At 42.7% G+C, this 19,770-nt stretch overlaps 1 protein-coding gene across 1 annotated transcript; it reads left to right on the top strand.

Moving 5' to 3' along the window:
- Positions 1-505: 505 nt before the first annotated feature.
- On the top strand, positions 506-19,337 carry LOC117880983 (cytochrome P450 2H2-like). Its single transcript, XM_034777702.1, has 9 exons — positions 506-850; positions 4,805-4,967; positions 6,521-6,670; positions 9,738-9,898; positions 12,032-12,208; positions 12,585-12,726; positions 13,397-13,584; positions 16,247-16,388; positions 18,629-19,337. Exons 1-9 carry the CDS (start codon positions 671-673, stop codon positions 18,808-18,810), a joined length of 1,485 nt encoding a protein of 494 aa, XP_034633593.1. The 5' UTR covers positions 506-670; the 3' UTR covers positions 18,811-19,337.
- Positions 19,338-19,770: the final 433 nt, after the last annotated feature.

Raw genomic sequence — 19,770 nt, 5'->3', positions numbered from 1 at the left:
GGGCGGCGGGAGGTGCGTCCCGCCAGGAAGGAGCCGCAGCCGCGAGCGGGCGGGAGAGGCGCGGGGCTCCCTGGCAGCAGTGGGGATTCGGCCCCTGCTGCCCACCCAGCTCCTGCCCGCTCCGCGCTGCCCCTGCCCGGATCCACCGTGTGCCGCATATGCCCGTGGCAGGGCGGGAGGCTTCGCGGGGAGTGCAGCGCGCGGGGCCGGGGCCTGCTAATGCCCCCAACCCCTTTTAAATGCGTTTTTTTCTCCGCCCCCCCTTTTTTTGCTCCGCCCCCCCCTTTTTTGCTCCGCCCCGCTTCCCCCCCGCCCCCGTCCCGATATTTTGGACTGCTGATCTGGTCACCTTAAGAGAGAGGATGATTTCATGATAGTTTGGGCAGTTTGACAGGGATTCAGTTTATGATTAATTTTCCTGTTCTGTCAGTGAGTACACAAGGACAAACAGAGATTATATACCAATAAAGGTTCAAAGGAATTCATTCCTAGAGTGACCGCTCCAGTCATCATTGCTAGTTCAGAGCTTATCTTGTTAACTCAGAGGAACTGAGAGCTCCTATTGGCTAATTGCTTGCACCCCCTTTTGCTGTGTAGAATATAAAAACTGAGGAGTCTGAAATACAAAGTAAACCCCTGTTAGAACCCAGAATAATTGCTGCACTCTGCAATGGAACCTCTTGGAGCAACAACTGTTTTCCTGGTTATTTGTATTTCTTGCCTTCTTTTCCTTTCGGCATGGAGAAAGAGGTCTGGAAGCGGGAAGCTGCCTCCTGGCCCTATTGCTTTTCCCATCATAGGGAACACGCTGCAGCTGAATACGAAGAATTTACCCCAACATATAGATGAGGTAAGGCTGTTTTCATGGTACCAGTTTCTGGGTTGTAGGTGGACATTAAGCAGAGTCTGGCTCGAGCCTAGCCTGGTGGCAATTCCACATCAGCTCAAATTTCTGACTTCTTATTTCACAGAACAATCAATCTTGGATGCAAGATGTAAATGGTTGGTGATAATATACTGCTTGTATTAGAGGGGGTCTTATTCACAGCTAATCCAGAGTGCCCCCCCGCAGCTGCACTGCAGTGAGTACAAGTTATCACAGGGTGCGGAAAGTGGTCTAGTAGGTTAGGTAAGGAACTGCCAGTCGGGTGCCTTGGGTATGTTCTTACCTCTGCTACAGACTCCAGGCGTGCTCTTGGCCATGTCACTTAACCCCTCTGTGCCTTAATTTTCCCATCTGTAAAATTGCTCTGATATTTGCCTGCATCACAAAATGATGGTAAGGCAGAAACTGCAGCTCAGCTTTGAAGAAATGATGTAGTGCTGCATGTTCTGGCATTTTAGCGAGCTCTGCAAACACAACCTGGGATTGGAGAGACAGGTTTGATTCTTTCCTTTTGGCAAATCATCACAAATAATGAGGATTGTACAGGAAAAATTCTGCCCCCAGTTACAGCTGTTCACTTTCATTCTCTTCTCATCATGCCCTGAGATACAGGTGTTTGTCCGTTGATTTTTTACAGGTGTAATCAATTGGAAATTGGATAATAATTCTGTTGGTGATATAAAAGGGGAAACAGAATCTCACTTCTGTCTGTCTTTGGCTCTGCAGGGGTGACAGAAGTAAAATGAAGGGAAACACTCTCTTGCTATTGTCAAATTGGCTGCCATGACTGACAATATGCGTTATATGTAAGAGAGGAGTATGACTGCTCAGAGCTCCGGTATGAAACTGCAGAAAAACCTGAGAGTCTCTGGATAAAGTTGAGACGTGTGAGCAACAAGGGTGATGTCGTGGTTGGAGTCTGCTATAGACCACCAGACCAGGGGGATGAGGTGGACGAGGCTTTCTTCTGGCAACTAGCAGAAGTTGCTAGATCGCAGGCCCTGGTTCTCATGGGAGACTTTAATCATCCTGATATCTGCTGGGAGAGCAATACAGTGGTGCACACACAATCCAGGAAGTTTTTGGAAAGTGTAGGGGACAATTTCCTGGTGCAAGTGCTGGAGGAACCAACTAGGGGCAGAGCTTTTCTTGACCTGCTGCTCACAAACAGGGAAGAATTAGTAGGGGAAGCAAAAGTGGATGGGAACCTGGGAGGCAGTGACCATGAGATGGTCGAGTTCAGGATCCTGACACAAGGAAGAAAGGAGAGCAGCAGAATACGGACCCTGGACTTCAGAAAAGCAGACTTTGACTCCCTCAGGGAACAGATGGGCAGGATCCCCTGGGAGAATAACATGAAGGGCAAAGGGGTCCAGGAGAGCTGGCTGTATTTTAAAGAATCCTTATTGCGGTTGCAGGAACAAACCATCCCGATGTGTAGAAAGAATAGTAAATATGGCAGGCGACCAGCTTGGCTAAACAGTGAAATCCTTGCTGATCTTAAACGCAAAAAAGCAGTTTACAAGAAGTGGAAGATTGGACAAATGACCAGGGAGGAGTATAAAAATATTGCTCGGGCATGCAGGAGTGAAATCAGGAAGGCCAAATCACACTTGGAGTTGCAGCTAGCAAGAGATGTTAAGAGTAACAAGAAGGGTTTCTTCAGGTATGTTAGCAACAAGAAGAAAGTCAAGGAAAGTGTGGGCCCCTTACTGAATGAGGGAGGCAACTTAGTGACCGAGGATGTGGAAAAAAATAATGTACTCAATGCTTTTTTTGCCTCTGTCTTCACAAACAAGGTCAGCTCCCAGACTGCTGCACTGGGCAGCACAATATGGGGAGAAAGTGACCAGCCCTCTGTGAAGAAAGAAGTGGTTCGGGACTATTTAGAAAAACTGGACGTGCACAAGTCCATGGGGCCGGATGCGCTGCATCCGAGGGTGCTAAAGGAGTTGGCGGGTGAGATTGCAGAGCCATTAGCCATTATTTTTGAAAACTCATGGCGATCGGGGGAGGTCCCAGATGACTGCAAAAAGGCTAATGTAGTGCCCATCTTTAAAAAAGGGAAGGAGGAGGATCCGGGGAACTACAGGCCAGTCAGCCTCACCTCAGTCCCTGGAAAAATCATGGAGCAGGTCCTCAAGGAATCAATTATGAAACACTTAGAGGAGAGGAATGTGATCAGGAACAGTCAGCATGGATTCACCAAGGGGAAGTCGTGCCTGACTAACCTAATTGCCTTCTATGATGAGATAACTGGCTCTGTGGATGAGGGGAAAGTAGTGGATGTGTGGATTCCTTGACTTTAACAAAGCTTTTGATATGGTCTCCCACAGTATTCTTGCCGCCAAGTGAAAGAAGTATGGGCTGGATCAATGGACTATAAGGTAGATAGAAAGCTGGCTAGATCGTCGGGCTCAACCGGTAGTGATCAATGGCTCCATGTCTAGTTGGCAGCCGGTTTCAAGCGGAGTGCCCCAAGGGTCGGTCCTGGGGCCGGTTTTGTTTAATATCTTTATTAATGATCTGGAGGATGGTGTGGACTGCACTCTCAGCAAGTTTGCAGATGACACTAAACTGGGAGGCGTGGTAGATACACTAGAGGGTAGGGATCGGATACAGAGGGACCTAGACAAATTAGAGGATTGGGCCAAAAAAAACCCTGATGAGGTTCAACAAGGACAAGTGCAGAGTCCTGCACTTAGGACGGAAGAATCCCATGCACTGCTACAGACTAGGAATCGAATGGCTAGGTAGCAGTTCTGCAGAAAAGGACCTAGGGGTCACAGTGGACGAGAAGCTGGATATGAGTCAACAATGTGCTCTTGTTGCCAAGAAGGCATTTTGGGCTGTATAAGTAGGGGCATTGCCAGCAGATCGAGGAACGTGATCGTTCCCCTTTATTCGACATTGGTGAGGCCTCATCTGGAATACTGTGTCCAGTTTTGGGCCCCACACTACAAGAAGGATGTGGAAAAATTGGAAAGAGTCCAGCTGAGGGCAACAAAAATGATTAGGGGTCTGGAGCACATGACTTATGAGTAGAGGCTGAGGGAACTGGGATTGTTTAGTCTCCAGAAGAGAAGAATGAGGGGGGATTTGATAGCAGTCTTCAACTACCTGAAGGGGGGTTCCAAAGAGGATGGAGCTCGGCTGTTCTCAGTGGTGGCAGATGACAGAACAAGGAGCAATGGTCTCAAGTTGCAGTGGGGGAGGTCCAGGTTGGATATTAGGAAACACTATTTCACTAGGAGGGTGGTGAAGCAATGGAATGCGTTACTTAGGGAGGTGGTGGAGTCTCCTTCCTTGGAGGTTTTTAAGGCCCGGCTTGACAAAGCCCTGGCTGGGATGATTTAGTTGGGAATTTGGTCCTGCTTTGAGCAGGGGGTTGGACTAGATGACCTCTTGAGGTCCCTTCCAACCCTGATATTCTATGATTCTATGACTGAATAAATGCAGGCAGCATTTCTGTAGAGTTAAAAGTGTCATTTTTACATAGCACTCAAGATCAACATTAAAGGCCCCATATTAATGCAGTCTTCTCTTATAATGAGATAATTGTATAACACAGACATAATTATCTTGGGAGCACTCAGACACACACATCTATAAGGAAAAATGTTTAAAATATGAGGATAACAAAGTGAAGCACTGAAAAGTCAGGAAGTCCCAGATCCTCCAAGATACGTAGACACGTAATAACTCATTGAAATCCATGGTGTTAGGCTCCTAAATAGCTTGGAGGATCTGGGCCAAAATGGCCAACTCTGGATGATGATCAGTAGTAAAACTTGCCTAGTATTAGCTCAGTGGCATGAGAGCAATTCATCAGTTTATAATTTGATCTTCTCGAATTCTTATTCTAAATAAGTGGATCTAAGTTTAAAATTTATTGGTCTTTGTGCTAAACTTTTACAGCTCAGTGAAAAGTACGGCTCAATTTTCACAATATACTTAGGCTCAGAACGGGTTGTGGTGCTGTATGGATATGAGATTATGAAGGAAGCTCTGATCGGTCTCGGGGAGGAGTTCAGTGGAAGAGGAAGTATGCCATTATTTGAAAAAATGGCCCAGGAACCAGGTACATTTCAAATAACTTCAGCATATAGAGCTGATGTTCTCTGTATGGGAAGAACACAATTGAGAAGTGAAAAGGGGAAACAGCTGGAATTTCAATAATGCAGTAGTAAAAATTGGATAAATAGTCTTGGTGCAGGAAAGAGCTCATTTCCCATTGCACCATTGGTTCACTGACCTGAATGAGAGGTAACAGCCAGACCAATCTACTTTACAAGGCACAGAATATAGCCAGGAGAGGAGGGCTGGATTGGCAAAAAGGGTCAGAACAAACCATGAATTCCTATCCTCTTCCTCCCCTGTCCTCACTAACTAGGTAGATTCCATGAGCGGAGAAGGATTTTTTTTTATCCTTTCATAATAAAAAGTGAGGGAGTAATAAATATGGAAATGCCAAGATGTCCTTTTCAGGAAGTCCTTTATCTCCTTTATTCATTAAGTGAAGTATAATTATATTACTGTCACAGTCACTGTGAAAACAACCTTCAGTGTAGTTACTTGATTACACAGAAAAAAACTATATGAAAGGAACATTATTAAGGTTGTAAAGTCAAGCACTCAGAAGTTAGGAAATGCTAGAATTAAGATTTCAGAGTGGTAGCTGTGTTAGTCTGTATCAGCAAAAACAACGAGGAGTCCTTGTGGCACCTTAGAGACTAACAAATTTGTTTGGGCTAGAACCCACTTCATCAGATGCATGGAGTGGAAAATACAGGAGCAGGTATAAATACATGAAAGAAGTGAGTTGCCTTACCAATTGTGAGGTCAGTCTAACGAGACAATTCAATTGACAGCAGGATACCAAGAGAGGAAAAATAACTTTTGAAGTGGTAATGAGAGTGGCCCATTTCAGATATGTCTGTGTAGCTGCACAGACATCTGAGTTAATGAAGTTACTGATAGCAGTAGTAGGTCTTCATCTCACATGTGGACAGGCACAAGGTGCTGTGAGGCCCTGATGCATGTCTCGGGAAGACAGAACCTTTGGAGATTTTAGCTGCTAAACTCTAGAAATGTGATTTTTTTCAAAGGCTTGTAATTTGGGCACATTGTGGGAAACCACTGAAAATGAAGTGGCCTATGATGGCCAACTAACACCTTTGCAGTGGTGGGATAATGGAGGGTTAGTAGTCAGCAGGGTGTCTTATAAATTGTTCCAATGGGCCATAAAAACAGTGTCCCTGTTAAGTGTGAAACTCTTTTGCAGTCCGTCCCATCTTGGTTTTAGCTTGGACTCTATAATTAACTGCTGTAGATCCTGAGGAAGAGCTCGGTGCAGCTCAAAAGCTTGTCCCGTCCACCAACATAAGTTGATCCAATAAAAGATATTACCTCACCTATCCTGTCTATGTCATATCCGGGGTCCAACATGGCGACAGCAATGCTGAGAACAGTAATTACAATGTAGCAGTAATGTCGTCTCCCTAGTAGAAAATAGGCACAATATCGTTTAAGTTGAAGCTGAACCTTTGCCTCACCAATGTTTGGGTATTTTTCAAATAGGCACACTGAATCTGGCCCTCCCTCCTTTCATTTCTGTTCTCTTCCCTTTTCCAGGTATTGTTTTCAGTAACGGGGAGCGGTGGAAGAAGCTCCGTCGATTTGCCCTTACTAATCTGAGAAATTTTGGGATGGGGAAGAAAAGCATTGAGGATCGTATTCAGGAGGAAACCCGTTTTCTGGTGGAAAGACTCAGAAACACACATGGTGGGGATTGTTTGATGTCCTTTGGAAACTGAGGAGTCAAAGACTCTTGTCTTTCTATTTTTCATTATATTAATTGTTTGGTATCCAGGAGGAAACTCATTTTCTGGTGGAAAGGCTCAGAAACACACATGGTGGGGATTGTTTCATGTCTGTTGGAAGTTGAGGAATCAAAGACTCTTGTCTTTCTATTTTTCATGACGTTTAGTTCAAACATCTTATAACGCAAGCCATTAATTGCACATATAACAACCTGTGTTAATGTAATGGGAAAGGATGTGTGAAATGTTCCAGAGATGACCATTTCTGGCTGTTTCTTTCTCACATTTTCTCCCCTGTGATCTGTGATCAATGAGCAAATGGAAGTTATTTGTCTATAGTGTATAGAGACTAACACAATGAGCCATATTAGAGCGGGTTAGTTCCAGTGTGTTGGGTTAACAAGACACCCAGGCCTACAGTTTGCTTCTTCTCATTTTTTTCTCAGCTAGACGTCTGATACACATTTGGCACCTCCCTTCTATAGTGATGGGCTCCATAGGAATGTTTGAAATCACTGTGTACATTTACAGTGTTTCATAAATGACACTCATTTGCTCTTATAAAAAGAACAGGAGTACTTGTGGCACCTTAGAGACTAACAAATTTATTTGAGCATAAGCTTTCGTGGGCTACAGCCCACTTCTTCGGATGCATAGAGTGGAACATATATTGAGGAGATATATATACACATACAGAGAGCATGAAAAGGTGGGAGTTGTCTTACCAACTTTGAGATGCCAATTAAGTAAGAGAAAAAAACTTTGAAGTGATAATCAAGATAGCTCAGTACAGACAGTATGATAAGAAGTGTGAGAATACTTACAAGGGGAGATAGATTCAATGTTTGTAATGGCTCAGCCACTTCAAAAGTTTTTTTCTCTTACTTAATTGGCCTCTCAGAGTTGGTAAGACAAATCCCACCTTTTCATGCTCTCTGTATGTGTATATATATCTCCTCAATATATGTTCCACTCTATGCATCCGAAGAAGTGGGCTGTAGCCCACGAAAGCTTATGCTCAAATAAATTTGTTAGTCTCTAAGGTGCCACAAGTACTCCTGTTCTTTTTGCGGATACAGACTATCACGGCTGCTACTCTGAAACCTGTCATTCTCTCTTATGTTATTCCTCTTCATTCCTTGTGGAAAATAGGGCCTTCCCCGGGGGCTTCCATCTTTGCCACTCGCCTACTGCAGTCTTAGCTTCTTCCATTGTCAATTTGATAACTAACAATTCTGCTTATATTGTGCATTTTCATGTTATTCATGGTCTACCTTATTGCCTCCTGCCATGGGGGTTCCAGTCCAACGCCTGTCTTCTTACATTATTCAAGTCTTTTGTCCATGTATGTTCTAGCCATCTGCATTCCAGAATTTCCTGTCTCATCAGTTTTTGTTTCATCTTTCTCCATAGTTCTTCATTTGTGATTTTTTTTCTACCCTTCTGGTATTGAGGACTTGTCTATGGCAGTTGTTTATAAGAACTTGGAGTATAGGTAATAAGGTCTCAATACGTCTCCACGTTTCAGCATGATATAGTAAGACTGACTTTACAATGGTGCTAAATATTTGAAGTTTAGTTGGGAAGGTAAGATTTGTATTTCTCCAGATTGGATTTAGAGTTACAAGGACATGTCTGGCTTTTGCTAGTCTGGCTTTAATGTCTTTGTCTGTTCCACCTGTTGTATTTGAGATTCTGCTGAGATATGTGAAATATCAGAGCTCTTCTGTGTCAGTACCAGGGACACTCTTAAATAATTATTTATATTCCAGTAACGTCTAGCGGTCCCAGCTGATATTGGGGATCCTTTGCATATGGATTTTTGGAACAAATGGTTTGAGACAATCCCTGCCCCAAGCAGCGTGCAACTTAAATAGACATGAATGAAAACAGTGGAAGAAATGAATGATTTTTCCTGCTATTTTAGAGGTGGGGAACTGAGACCCATGCCAGTGTCTTAGCCACAAGATCACCTGCCTCTTGCAATATTTAATGCAACATTAAGGGCTAAACTGAAGTTGGCTCTGCCCATCTGGGAGAATTGTGAGTGGGAGAGGAGAATGCACTGAGACCCTTCCCCACCCATGGTACAGACAGAAGAGAGCCACTTTACTGCTTGTCCTACTGCTTGTGCACTCTGAGCCAAGGGACAGCTATTGCTGTTGGGAATGAGTCAAAGAGAATTGACGGGTGAGAGACATGAGTAGGGGTGTGATGCATGAAGAAAATTCTGCTTCTGGATGTTCTCCATGAGCACTATGGTCTCAGGTCAGAGGGGTGAACTCTTGCCCATAATTCCCAGGAATGTTGTGCTGCTCCCTCTGATGCTGCAGGCCCAGGTTAGCTCTCAGTAACCAGCCCCGTGTGTTCCTTGTGCTTATGAGGAAAGAAGAACCTGAAATGGAAGCTAAGATGTCACTGGTGAGCCAGTGGGAAATTCAGCCTCTCCAGCTGTGTTAGCTGAGCTGTGGGGCCTGCTTAACGCACTCCGAAGGCAGAAAGCAGACCATCCCCCGTGTTGTTGTGCTGGGAGCCTTTATTCCTTCCTTAGCACAACGACAGTGTATTTACGCTGCACGGCCGGGGCTGTCAGTGCCAAGGGGAGATTGCTGTGCTCTGGGAGTTAGTGATGATGCTACAACAACACACGCAGTGGTTCAGGCAGAGCCCTCTGAGCAGGATCCTGTTGTGAAAAGGTTGGGATCCTTTCTGTGAAATGGGCCCCAAGTCAGACAGGCAGGTGTCACTCAGAGAGGCACTGATGGCCCCTGGTCAGACCACAGTGTGCCAGTCAGAGAGCAGCAGAGCAGACAGAGTTAAACTGAGTGGCAAGTGTTTAATTTAGCATGTGAGAGGTAAAAGGGGGGATTGGGGCAGCCCTAACCCACCCTCCCCAGGGAATATTGCTGTCAGCCCCACCTTGCCCTGGGGTGGGAGATCCACAACGTCCCCGTGCTGCCAGTGACTCTGATGTTAACGGTGAAGACACTGAATTAAAACTGACTCTTTATAGTTTTGTTTTGCTCCAGGGCGGCCCTTTGACCCCACCCTCTTCCTCACCCACGCCGTCTCCAATGTCATCTGCTCCATCGTCTTTGGGGACCGGTTTGACTATGAAGATAAGAAATTTGTGACTTTAATAAATATCATAGATGAAAATGGCAAGCTCCAGCGCTCCCCCTGGACAGCGGTATGTTCAGGGGTTTATTCCATTCTTCTCCTTTATACTGGTGGTGGTGGTGGTGGGGGGGAGACAGAGATTTTTTTCTTTAACTATTAATTTTCATTCAACAAATGTTATTTCAGATTCCCATAATGGTCTCCTTCTCCTTGTTAGGCTTCTGCTACTACCAAACTGATCCTCCAGCTTCTTTCTATGAGTTGTTTAAATTCCCTCACAAAATACTTCATTAACTCAGAATTAAGTTTGCTTGAGGACATTCTCTTTAAACACAATTGGTAAAAATCAAGGAAATCACCAATAAAAACACTGATATCAACAGCAACATCAAAACATGCCCTAGCAATTTTGCAATGTGATAGGTGAATGTGATCACATTCCTCATCTCCAAAGCAAACTTCCTTTCACTTCCAGTTCACAGCCAGCCACCACACATGCACCCCATTCCTGAAAACCTCACCAATTGCACTATGAAGGGTTAAACTCTCTGCTGGCATATCTCAGTCAAAATAAATGGAGTTACACCACGAGAGAGAATTTGACCCTTTAACTGTCACCTCAGGAGTTCTAAAGTATATTTGCCTTTTAAAGTCTACAATGGTTTATTGCTGCCTAAGAAAATCTGTGATCAGAGCTAAGGTTGGGCACTTGAGTGTTGTTGTTTTTTTTTTTCAAGAAAAAGATGTATATAGTGGGGATGGTTTTATGTTGGAAGAAATGAAGCATGTCTTAGCTGATATAACTGAACGTCTGTGACTTGGTCCCTGGGGTGCAACCTGGAACTGTGGTACTGCCGAACCTCTGTCCCTCCTACCTGGGCTCCCTCTCACCTGTGATGCCGTGAGAAGCTGCAAACCTCTGGCAGGTGCTGCACTTACACAGCCATCCACAGGCAGGGACACATCCAGCTGAGTTACATGAATACTTCTCCCAGCCATTCAGGAACTAACAATAGCAAGGGTCCAGCCAATTCCCACCAGCTGCCCAGCCTTTCTCCCTGCCCTGGTCAGAAGCCTGATCAATATACGTTTATAACCCAGTTTGCCCCTCCCTCAATGTGCAGAGGACATGCACCAGTTTTTGTTTCTGAGCAGATTTCCCAAGCACTTCAACCAAAACACTCTGTTTTAGGTAAAATATAAAACAGATTTATTAACTACAGAAAGATGGATTTTAAGCGATTATAAATGGTAGGCATAAAGGATAGAGATGGTTACCAAAAATATAAAAATAAGCGCACAATCTACGTTCTAGAAACTAAACAGGAGTTGAATCAAGCAGGGTCTCACCCTGATAGATAGTCTAAGCAGGTTACAGATCTTCAATACACAGGCTGGAATTCTCCTCCAGCCCAGGGCCACCTCCCCAGTTCAAAGTCTTTGTCCTCCAGATCTGTTTCAAGATGTTGAGTTGTGAGAGGAAAGAGGCCAAAATATGTGGCCACTGTTCCCGCTTTTATATCCTTAGTCCCTGTGCCTAGAAGACACTTGTCTCAGCATGTCATGGAGAGCTTCACAGAGTCCCTTGGTTGAGAATCCCGCTGGAGTGGTCTTGTGCAATGGGGTCACGGGGTCCGGTAGTCCCCATTGTGTGGTGCGTGCGCAACTGTCCTTGAAGTGTAAATCCCTTGATTATAAGTCCCCGGCTTATTAGTGGTCATTGAGTACACTCTGTCCTCAAGTACCCTCCTGTGAGTGGTTTGCTTTCTTTGTACGCCACTAGCAAATTTACAATATATTTCAGTAACAACCATACAGCAAAATCTCATAACTTGATCCACACTAATGATATACACATTTGGACAGAACAATGTGTTTCAGCAGATCATGACTTTTCATATATCTTGCAGGGTATGCTTTGCATGAAACATATCATAATTATATGAGAGTGGTGAATATGAGGTTCCAGGGTGTTGCTTAGGAGTACAGAGTGCCACAATGTCACTGAGGTGTTTGTGAGGAATTTGTGTATTTTGGGTAGTCTGACTTAGTAGAGTTTGCAACATTCTGTTGAATCCATTTTGATAAGAAGGTGCCACAGAAGGATTGTATTGTACTGCTGTAGTGAGTCATTTGAGTGAACACTATGATTATCTGTTGTGTCCAGATAAATCCAGCTGTGTTTTTCTTTCATCCTTTACAGCTGTACAATTTTTTCCCGACTCTCATGGATTACTTACCTGGGCCTCACCACAGGCTATTTAAAAATGCTTTGGAGTTCAGAAGATTTGTTCTGGAGAGAGTGAATATGCACAAAGAGTCTCTGGATCGCAACTGTCCTCGAGACTTTATTGATGCTTTCCTCATCAAAATGGAAGAGGTATGTGAGGGAAGTAGCTCGTCCTCTTTCTCTGGAGTGGGTTATTTGTATCATCAGGATTAATTTGTTAAGCAATAACAGAGTACATGGCTTTGGAAAAGACCTGAAGGAGACACATGGTCTCTGCCCAAGGGACATACATTATAATGGTCAAGCTCTGCTCTCTTCCTTCATGTAAAGAAAAAAATCACCTTATTGCACAGAAAAGGCCCAATGCACCGCAGAAAACTCAAGTGCAACTGGCCATTTGTGTGGGATTTTTATAATGATCAGAAGTGGGTCATCTGTTTGGTAGAAGAATATACATCTGAAAATTTGAATATATCCTACAGTTTTACTGTCAAGAATCAAAGATCTTCACCAAATCTTTTTGCAGGAGCGAAAGAATGGCCAGTCAGACTTTACTGTGGGAAGTTTGGTACGAAGCACAGTAGAGTTATTTGTCGCTGGAACGGGGACAACCAGCATCACCATGAAATTTGGACTCCTGATTCTTCTGAAATACCCAGAAATAGAAGGTAACACCATTACAACCGGCATTACTTGTCCCCGTATTGATAGTCTGAGCAAAGGGTCCAAAGGCTGAATGGGCCGATCTCATTGAATTCCTCTCTCAAATCCAGATCAGTGTTGAGGCTCCCATGCAGGGGGAAGGAATTAATGCCGCGGGAGCCTCTGTTGTCACTGACCGCACTGAGTCACAGATACCTTCACGCTCCAGGCATGTGAAATGGCAAAGTCATTGTGTCTTCAGATTTAGTCAGTTTGTCAGTGTCAGGACTGTGTAAGGTTCTAAATCAAAGCTCTGCCAGTGCTAGAGACTATGCACAGAGCAGACAGGTGCAGGGCGAATTCCCACCTCATGGGCTTCCTCCATCTGCACAACGATGATTGACTTTGGTGGGGAAAGGGTTAGGACCAATCTCTTGCTGAGCAGTTGGTTATATGCACTTGTGGTAACATCCCATTATGTCTAGTTTGTATCATAACTGGGCATGAGTAAAATCACTGCGTTGGAATTATATTATTGCATTTTGTCATAGCTGCCATGGTCAGTAGCTTCTGTAACACCAAACTGACCAGTTTTGTTAAAATCCCAATTTGCAGACTGTGTGACAGAATGGGGGGCAAATCTCTGTGAATCCTGTTCTTTATCATTATTGTTAAACCTCATTAATCTGATGACAGAGAAAGTTCACAAAGAGATTGACCGTGTGATTGGCCGAAGCCGAAGCCCCTGCATGGCAGATCGAAGCCACATGCCCTACACAGATGCTGTGATACATGAAATCCAGAGATACATCAATCTTGTCCCATTAGGTTTGCCACATGCCGTGACTAGAGATGTTCATCTCAAACAGTACCTTATTCCCAAGGTCAGTTCTCAATGTTTCTGTGAAGTGTCGAGTTCTTTTACCTTTTTCTATTTTTAATGTTGAGTTATTCACTATAGAAATGCTTCAACTAGATTGCGTGTAGTGGCTGTTTCTGCTGATTTATCAGTAATGTACCAGTTGTTATTGAATCTTTTCAAGCCTCTGCATGAAGCAGAACAGCAGTTTGCAATCTGCAGGCTGGGCTTTCCTTCCAGGACAGGGTTTCAGATCGTAGATGTGGAATAGGGAATAACTTTAGCAATGGTACTCAGCTAAGATTTTGATATCAAACTAGTGTGTGCAAAAATTCTTCTATTTTGAGGCCAAAGGGATTTTGTTTCTGGGGAAATTTCTTGGCACAGTTAGTTCAAAAACAAAACAACATAGCAAATGCGAATGAGCAATGACTGAATAAGTTCAAAAAGTATTGGAGTCCTCCTCACCTTTGCTTAGTTCTGAACTGAATGCAAGTCAATCAGTACAAATACGAAACAAAACAAAAACTACACTTCAAGATTAAGGCATTTTTAACAGTGAGTCAAGCTCATACAGTTAAGTCTTGGTTTTTGTATATTAAATGTTGAAAAATAGACTTGGATTTATATTAAATAGACTAACAGGTTCTAAGGCCAGAAGGATCATTGTGATCGTTTAGTTTGACCTCCTATATAACACGGGCCACGGAACTTGTTCAAGAGCAGATCTTTTAAAAAAACATCCGATCTTGATTTTAAAAAATTGTCAGTGATGGAGAATCCATCACATCACTGGGTAAATTGTTCCGATGGGTAATTACTCTGACTGTTAAAAACTTCCACCTTATTTCTAGTATGAAATTGTCTAGCTTCAGCTTCCAGCCACTGGATGATGTTACACCTCTCTCTGCTAGGCTGAAGAGCCCATTATTAAATATTTGTTCCCCATGTAGATAGCTATAGATTACAATCAAGTCACCCCTTAACCTTCTCTTTGTTAAACTAAATAGATTGAGCTCCTTGAGTGTATCACCATAAGGGATGTTTTCTAATCCTTTAATCATTTGAATTGTGGGCACCAGAACTGGACACAGTATTCCAGCAGTGGTCTCACCAGTGCCAAATACAGAGGTAAAATAACCTTGCTACTCCTACTCGGGATTCCCTTGTCTCTGCATCCCAGGATAGTGTTAGCTTATTTGGCTACAGCGTTACAGTAGGAGCTCATGTTTAGCTGATTATCCACCACAACCCGCAAATGTTTTGAAGAGTCATTACTCTACTAGGATAGAGGCCACATCCTGTAAGTACGACCTACCCAATTTGTTCCCAGATGTGTACGTTTACATTTAGCTGTATTAAAATATATATTGTTTACTTGTGCCCATTTTACCAAGCTAGCTATATTGCTCCAAATGAATGACCCATCCTCTTCATTATGTCCATGCCTCCAATTTTTGTGTCATCTGCAAACTTTATCAATGATAATTTTGTGTTTTCCTTCAAGTCATTGATAAAAATATTAAATAGCATAGGGCCAAGAACCAGTCCCTGCGGGATCCCACTGAAAACAGACCTACTCCCTGACAATTTCCTATTGACAATTAAATGTTGAGCCCTATCAGTTAGCCAGTTTTTAATCCATTTAATTTGTGCCATATTAATTTTGTATTGTTCTGGTTTTTTAATCAAAATGTCATGTGACACCAAGTCATGCCTTACAGAAGCCTAAGTATATTGGGTTGTCACTACTATCCTTATTAACCACCCTTCTAATTTAATCAAAGAAGGATAATAAGTTAGTGTGACAGAATCTATTTTCCATAACCCCATGTTGATTTGCATTAATAACATTATCCTCCTTTAGTTTTTTATTTATCTAGTCCCATAACATCTGTTCCATTGTCTTGCCTGGGATCGATGTGAGGCTGATAAGCCAGTGATTACCCAGGTCATCCCATTGACTCTTTTTTAAAATGGGCACACCATTAGTTTTCTTCCAGTCTTCTGGAACTTCCCCACTGTTTGAAAACCTATTGAAAATCAACATTAATGGTACAGCAAGTTCCTCGGCCAACTCTTTAAAAACTCTCAAATGCAAGTTATCTGAACCTGCTGATTTCAAAATGTCTTACTTTAGTAGCTTCTGCTTAATATCCTCCAAAGATACTAGTGGACAGAGATACAAGGCCAAAAGGGACCATTGTGATCATATAGTCTGACCTCCTGTGTAACATAGGCCATAGAACTTCTCCAAAATAATTCCTTTGATGTAGCTTCTCTCTCACTTGCAGGGGTATTTTGCAAGGTCTGATATACTGAAGAATAATAAAATTTAGCTCCTGTATTTCAGAGCACTTTACGAAGAGGAGATAGTATCACTATCCCCAATTTACAGATGCAATAACAAGGGGTCTGAGACTGAAAGTGACTTGCTTAAAGTCACTCAGTGTATCCTAGCTCTGCCAGTGAGTAGTACAAAGGGTGAACTGCTGTTCAGTGGGTATAACTGTGTTCATGAAATTTTAATATTTCTGCTTCTGGTTGAAAGTATGATGTTCAGAGGATGCAAGGAAATGAAGAAAAACAAAGATGGATCCCACAGTCCAGCTCAATGAATTTTGGGGGCTTCTCTCTTTTGGAAGTATCCACTTTAACTCTTTTTTTTTCTGCATTTGCTAATTCAGGGCACCACAATATTCCCTGCACTGAAGTCAGTTCTATATGACAGCAGGGAATTCCCAAACCCAGAGCAATTTAATCCAGGACATTTCTTGGACAAAAATGGTGCTTTTAAGAAGAGTGACTACTTCATGCCTTTTTCTGCAGGTAAAAGAAGTTGTTTTTATTTCAGGTCCCAGACTGTCGTCTAGCTTTGCCTTGAACTTTCTAGCGATTTTCAGACTGTTTAGTGCAGAGGGTTTTCAGGTGGTCCATGAAGCAGCGTCTCTCATGCTAGCAAAGCATCTATCAGTCTTTAAAGAGTGTTATGTCCTGCTCATTGTCTGAAGTGAGTTTTTTTTACTAGATACACAATCCCCTCTCTTCGCTGGAGAGAGATCCTAGAAATGCAGGGCTGGAAGGACCTCGACTGGTTATCAAGTCCAGCCCCCTGCGCTGATGCAGGATCATGTAAATCTACACCATCCCTGACAGGTGTTTGTCCAGCCTCTTCTTAAAATCTTCCAACAATGGGGATTTCACAACTTCCCTTGGAAGCCTGTTCCAGAGTTTAACTACCATTAGAGTTAGAAAGTTTTTGCTAATATGCAACCTAAATCTCCCTTGCTGCATATTAAGCATATTACTTGTCCTACCGTCAGTGGACAAGGAGAACAATTGATCCCTCTCCTCTTTCTAACAGCCCTTCACATATTTGAAGACTGTTATCAGGTCCCCCTTCAATCATCTTTCTCAAAACTACACATGCCCAGTTTTGTTAACCATTTCTCAGCGGTCAGGTTTTCTAAACCTTTGATCATTTTTGTTGCTCTCCTCAGGACACTCGCTAATTTATCCACATCTTTCCTAAATTGTGGATCGCAGAATGGGATAGGGTACTCCAGCTGAGACCTCACCACTGCTGAGCAGAGTGGGATAATCACCACCCGTGTCTTATATAGGATATATATATCCTATATAAGGTGTTAATACACCCCAGAATGTTATTAGCGTTTTTTGCAACTGCATCACATGGTTGAATTTGTGATCCACTATAACCTCCCTGGATCCTTTTCAGCAGTTCTACTGCTTAGCCAGCTATTCTCTATTTTATGGTTGTGCATTATGATTGTGCAAATATAAACATACTCTCCACTCCATTATCCAAGTCATTAATCAAAATATTGACTACTACTGAACACAGGAAAGGCCCTTCCGGGACCCCATTTTATACAATTTCCCAGTCTGAAAGCAAACCATTGATAGCTACTTTCTGAGTACATTTTTTTCAACCAGTTCTGAACCCACCTTACAGTAATTTATCTAGACCACATTTCCCTAGCTTGCTTATGAGAATGTCATGTGGGTCTGTGCCAAAAGCCAAGATATATCACATCTACTGCTCCCCCTCTGTTTTCTAGGCCAGTAACTCTGTTAAAGAAGGAAATCAGGATGGTTTGGGATGATTTGCTCTCAACAAATCCATGCTGGCTATTCCTAATAACCCTATTATCTTCTAGGTACTTACCAATTGATTGTTTAATAATTTGTTCCAGTATCTTTCTAGGTTGATTGGTCGACAATTCTGCAGGTCATCTTTGTTCCCCTTGTTAAAGCTAGGTACTATGTTTTTCCATTTCCAGTCTTCTGGGACCTCACCCATCCTCCATGAGCTCTCGAAGTTAATTGCTAGCAGTTCTAAGATTGCTTGACCTAGTTCCTTAAGTTCATTGGGCCCTGCTGACTTGACTACATCTAACTGATCTGAATATTCTTTAATCTGTTCTCCCCCTAATTTGGAGTGTGTTTCTTTCCCCTTGTTGTTAATATTAATTGTGTTGGGTATCTGGTCACCTTTCACCTTTCCAGTGAAGACTGAAGCAGAACGGGCATTAAATACCTCAGCCTTTTTGATGTCACCCAGGGACTACTTACCTTCTCTACTTGACTCCAAGCAACTGAGTCTCTCTGCCACGCTGTTAAGAGTGCCTTTCAGCCTTCTTCCTCCATCCTGCTATTCAGGACACCCACACCTCTCTACTTGTTATTTCTCCCCTTCTACTCTGTCACCACAATGTCACTCCCCTAGAAAACTGTTTAGCTTGTTTGGGAAATTGATAATTTATTCCTCAAACCCCACATCTTCCCACCCTTCACCCCCAACTGCCTTTAAAATGGCAATATGAGGAACTCAATTTTTCAAATGATCTGTGAATTGCTTCTTAAACCCCTGTAAACTTTCTTACTTTCCTGAACTCTGAGAGACAGCCATTATCCTCGTGCACTTGTCCTGAATCACTCTGTGCATCTAACTTTAATCCTCACATTTTGCTTCCATAATAACTGTATTTAAAATGTGCTGCAAGAAAGATCTCCAGGATCAACTCAAAATTCCTTTTTCATTGCAGGGAAGCGGATTTGCGTGGGAGAGGGTCTAGCTCGGATGGAGCTATTTTTGCTATTCACAATGATTTTGCAGAACTTTAACTTGAAGCCTCTTGTTGACCCCAAAGACATTGATATAACTCCAGTAACGACTTTTGTGTCAAATGCACCAAAATCATACCAGTTTTGTGTTCTTCCTCGATAAAGGTTACCTCAGTATCCCCAGACCTGTGCATGAATTTGATTGTCTTTGATTCTGGACTCATTTACTCAGTGCCAGAAATGAACTCATTTTCTTGAAATAGATAAGTTACTAATTTTTTATGTAACTGGCATTTAACAAAATTATGTCTAGTATGTAAAATTAACCATACAATTGACTCAAAAAGCCATATACAATAATCGTGTAGTATTCTCAGACAGGCTCAGGTGTGAAGAGAAGCTGGGTATGTTTTCAGTTCATTTGTGGTGTAGCTGACAACTATGGAAACTTCTTTAGGCAGCTGTAAGGCTTCTTTATTGACAACGAGTTCGTAACAGTGTCCAGCCCTTGTTCTCTGACCAGCCACTGAGAATAAATTGTGATGATGTAATACTTTTGGCTTTATATCCTACTTTGATAGGCAGAGTTTCTGTGGCTTCAGACTGAACTAGAGTTTTCCCTCCCCTGCTTATTCATGCAATTTAAACTAAGAACAGTGTTAATAAAGTTGCTCCTCATTAATTTTCCAACTCGCCTCAACACTTCTATATATTTACATATTTATGTAGTTTTATGATACATGTTCCAGGGCTGGGACCAAGTTGGGAGGTGCAGATTTCTTCACCAAGTAGTTACTGAATCAACAGGATGAAATGCCATTTTAGATTTGGTATTGGTGAGTAGTGAGGACCTCATAGAAGAACTGGTTATAGGGGACAACCTTGGTTCGAATGATCATGAGCTAATTCAGTTTAAACTAAATGGGCAGAAAAACAAAAATAGATCTGCAACTAGGGCCCTTGATTTTAGAAGTGCTTACTTAAAAAAATTAGGTAATTAGTTAGGGAAGTGGATTGGACTGAAGAACTCAAGGATCTGAATTTGGAGAAGTCTTGGAGTTACTTTAAGTCAAAGTTGCAGAAACTATTGGAAGCCTGCATCCTAAGCAAGGGGAAAACATTC

This window comes from Trachemys scripta, chromosome 7, assembly GCF_013100865.1.
Source record: "Trachemys scripta elegans isolate TJP31775 chromosome 7, CAS_Tse_1.0, whole genome shotgun sequence".
Classification (NCBI taxonomy): Eukaryota; Metazoa; Chordata; order Testudines; family Emydidae; genus Trachemys; species Trachemys scripta.
The sequence above is the reverse complement of the archived record's forward strand: the minus strand, read 5'-3'. Positions and strand labels throughout refer to the sequence as shown.

What these genes read in the sequence shown, in the direction of transcription:
- LOC117880983 (XM_034777702.1), top strand. Translation starts at nt 671, where the DNA reads ATGGAACCTCTTGGAGCAACAACTGTTTTCCTGGTTATTTGTATTTCT. An exon ending in AAAAATGGCCCAGGAACCAG is followed by an intron (nt 4,968 to 6,520) that starts GTACATTTCAAA and finishes TCCCTTTTCCAG; the next exon opens with GTATTGTTTTCAGTAACGGG. An exon ending in TCCTCATCAAAATGGAAGAG is followed by an intron (nt 12,209 to 12,584) that starts GTATGTGAGGGA and finishes ATCTTTTTGCAG; the next exon opens with GAGCGAAAGAATGGCCAGTC.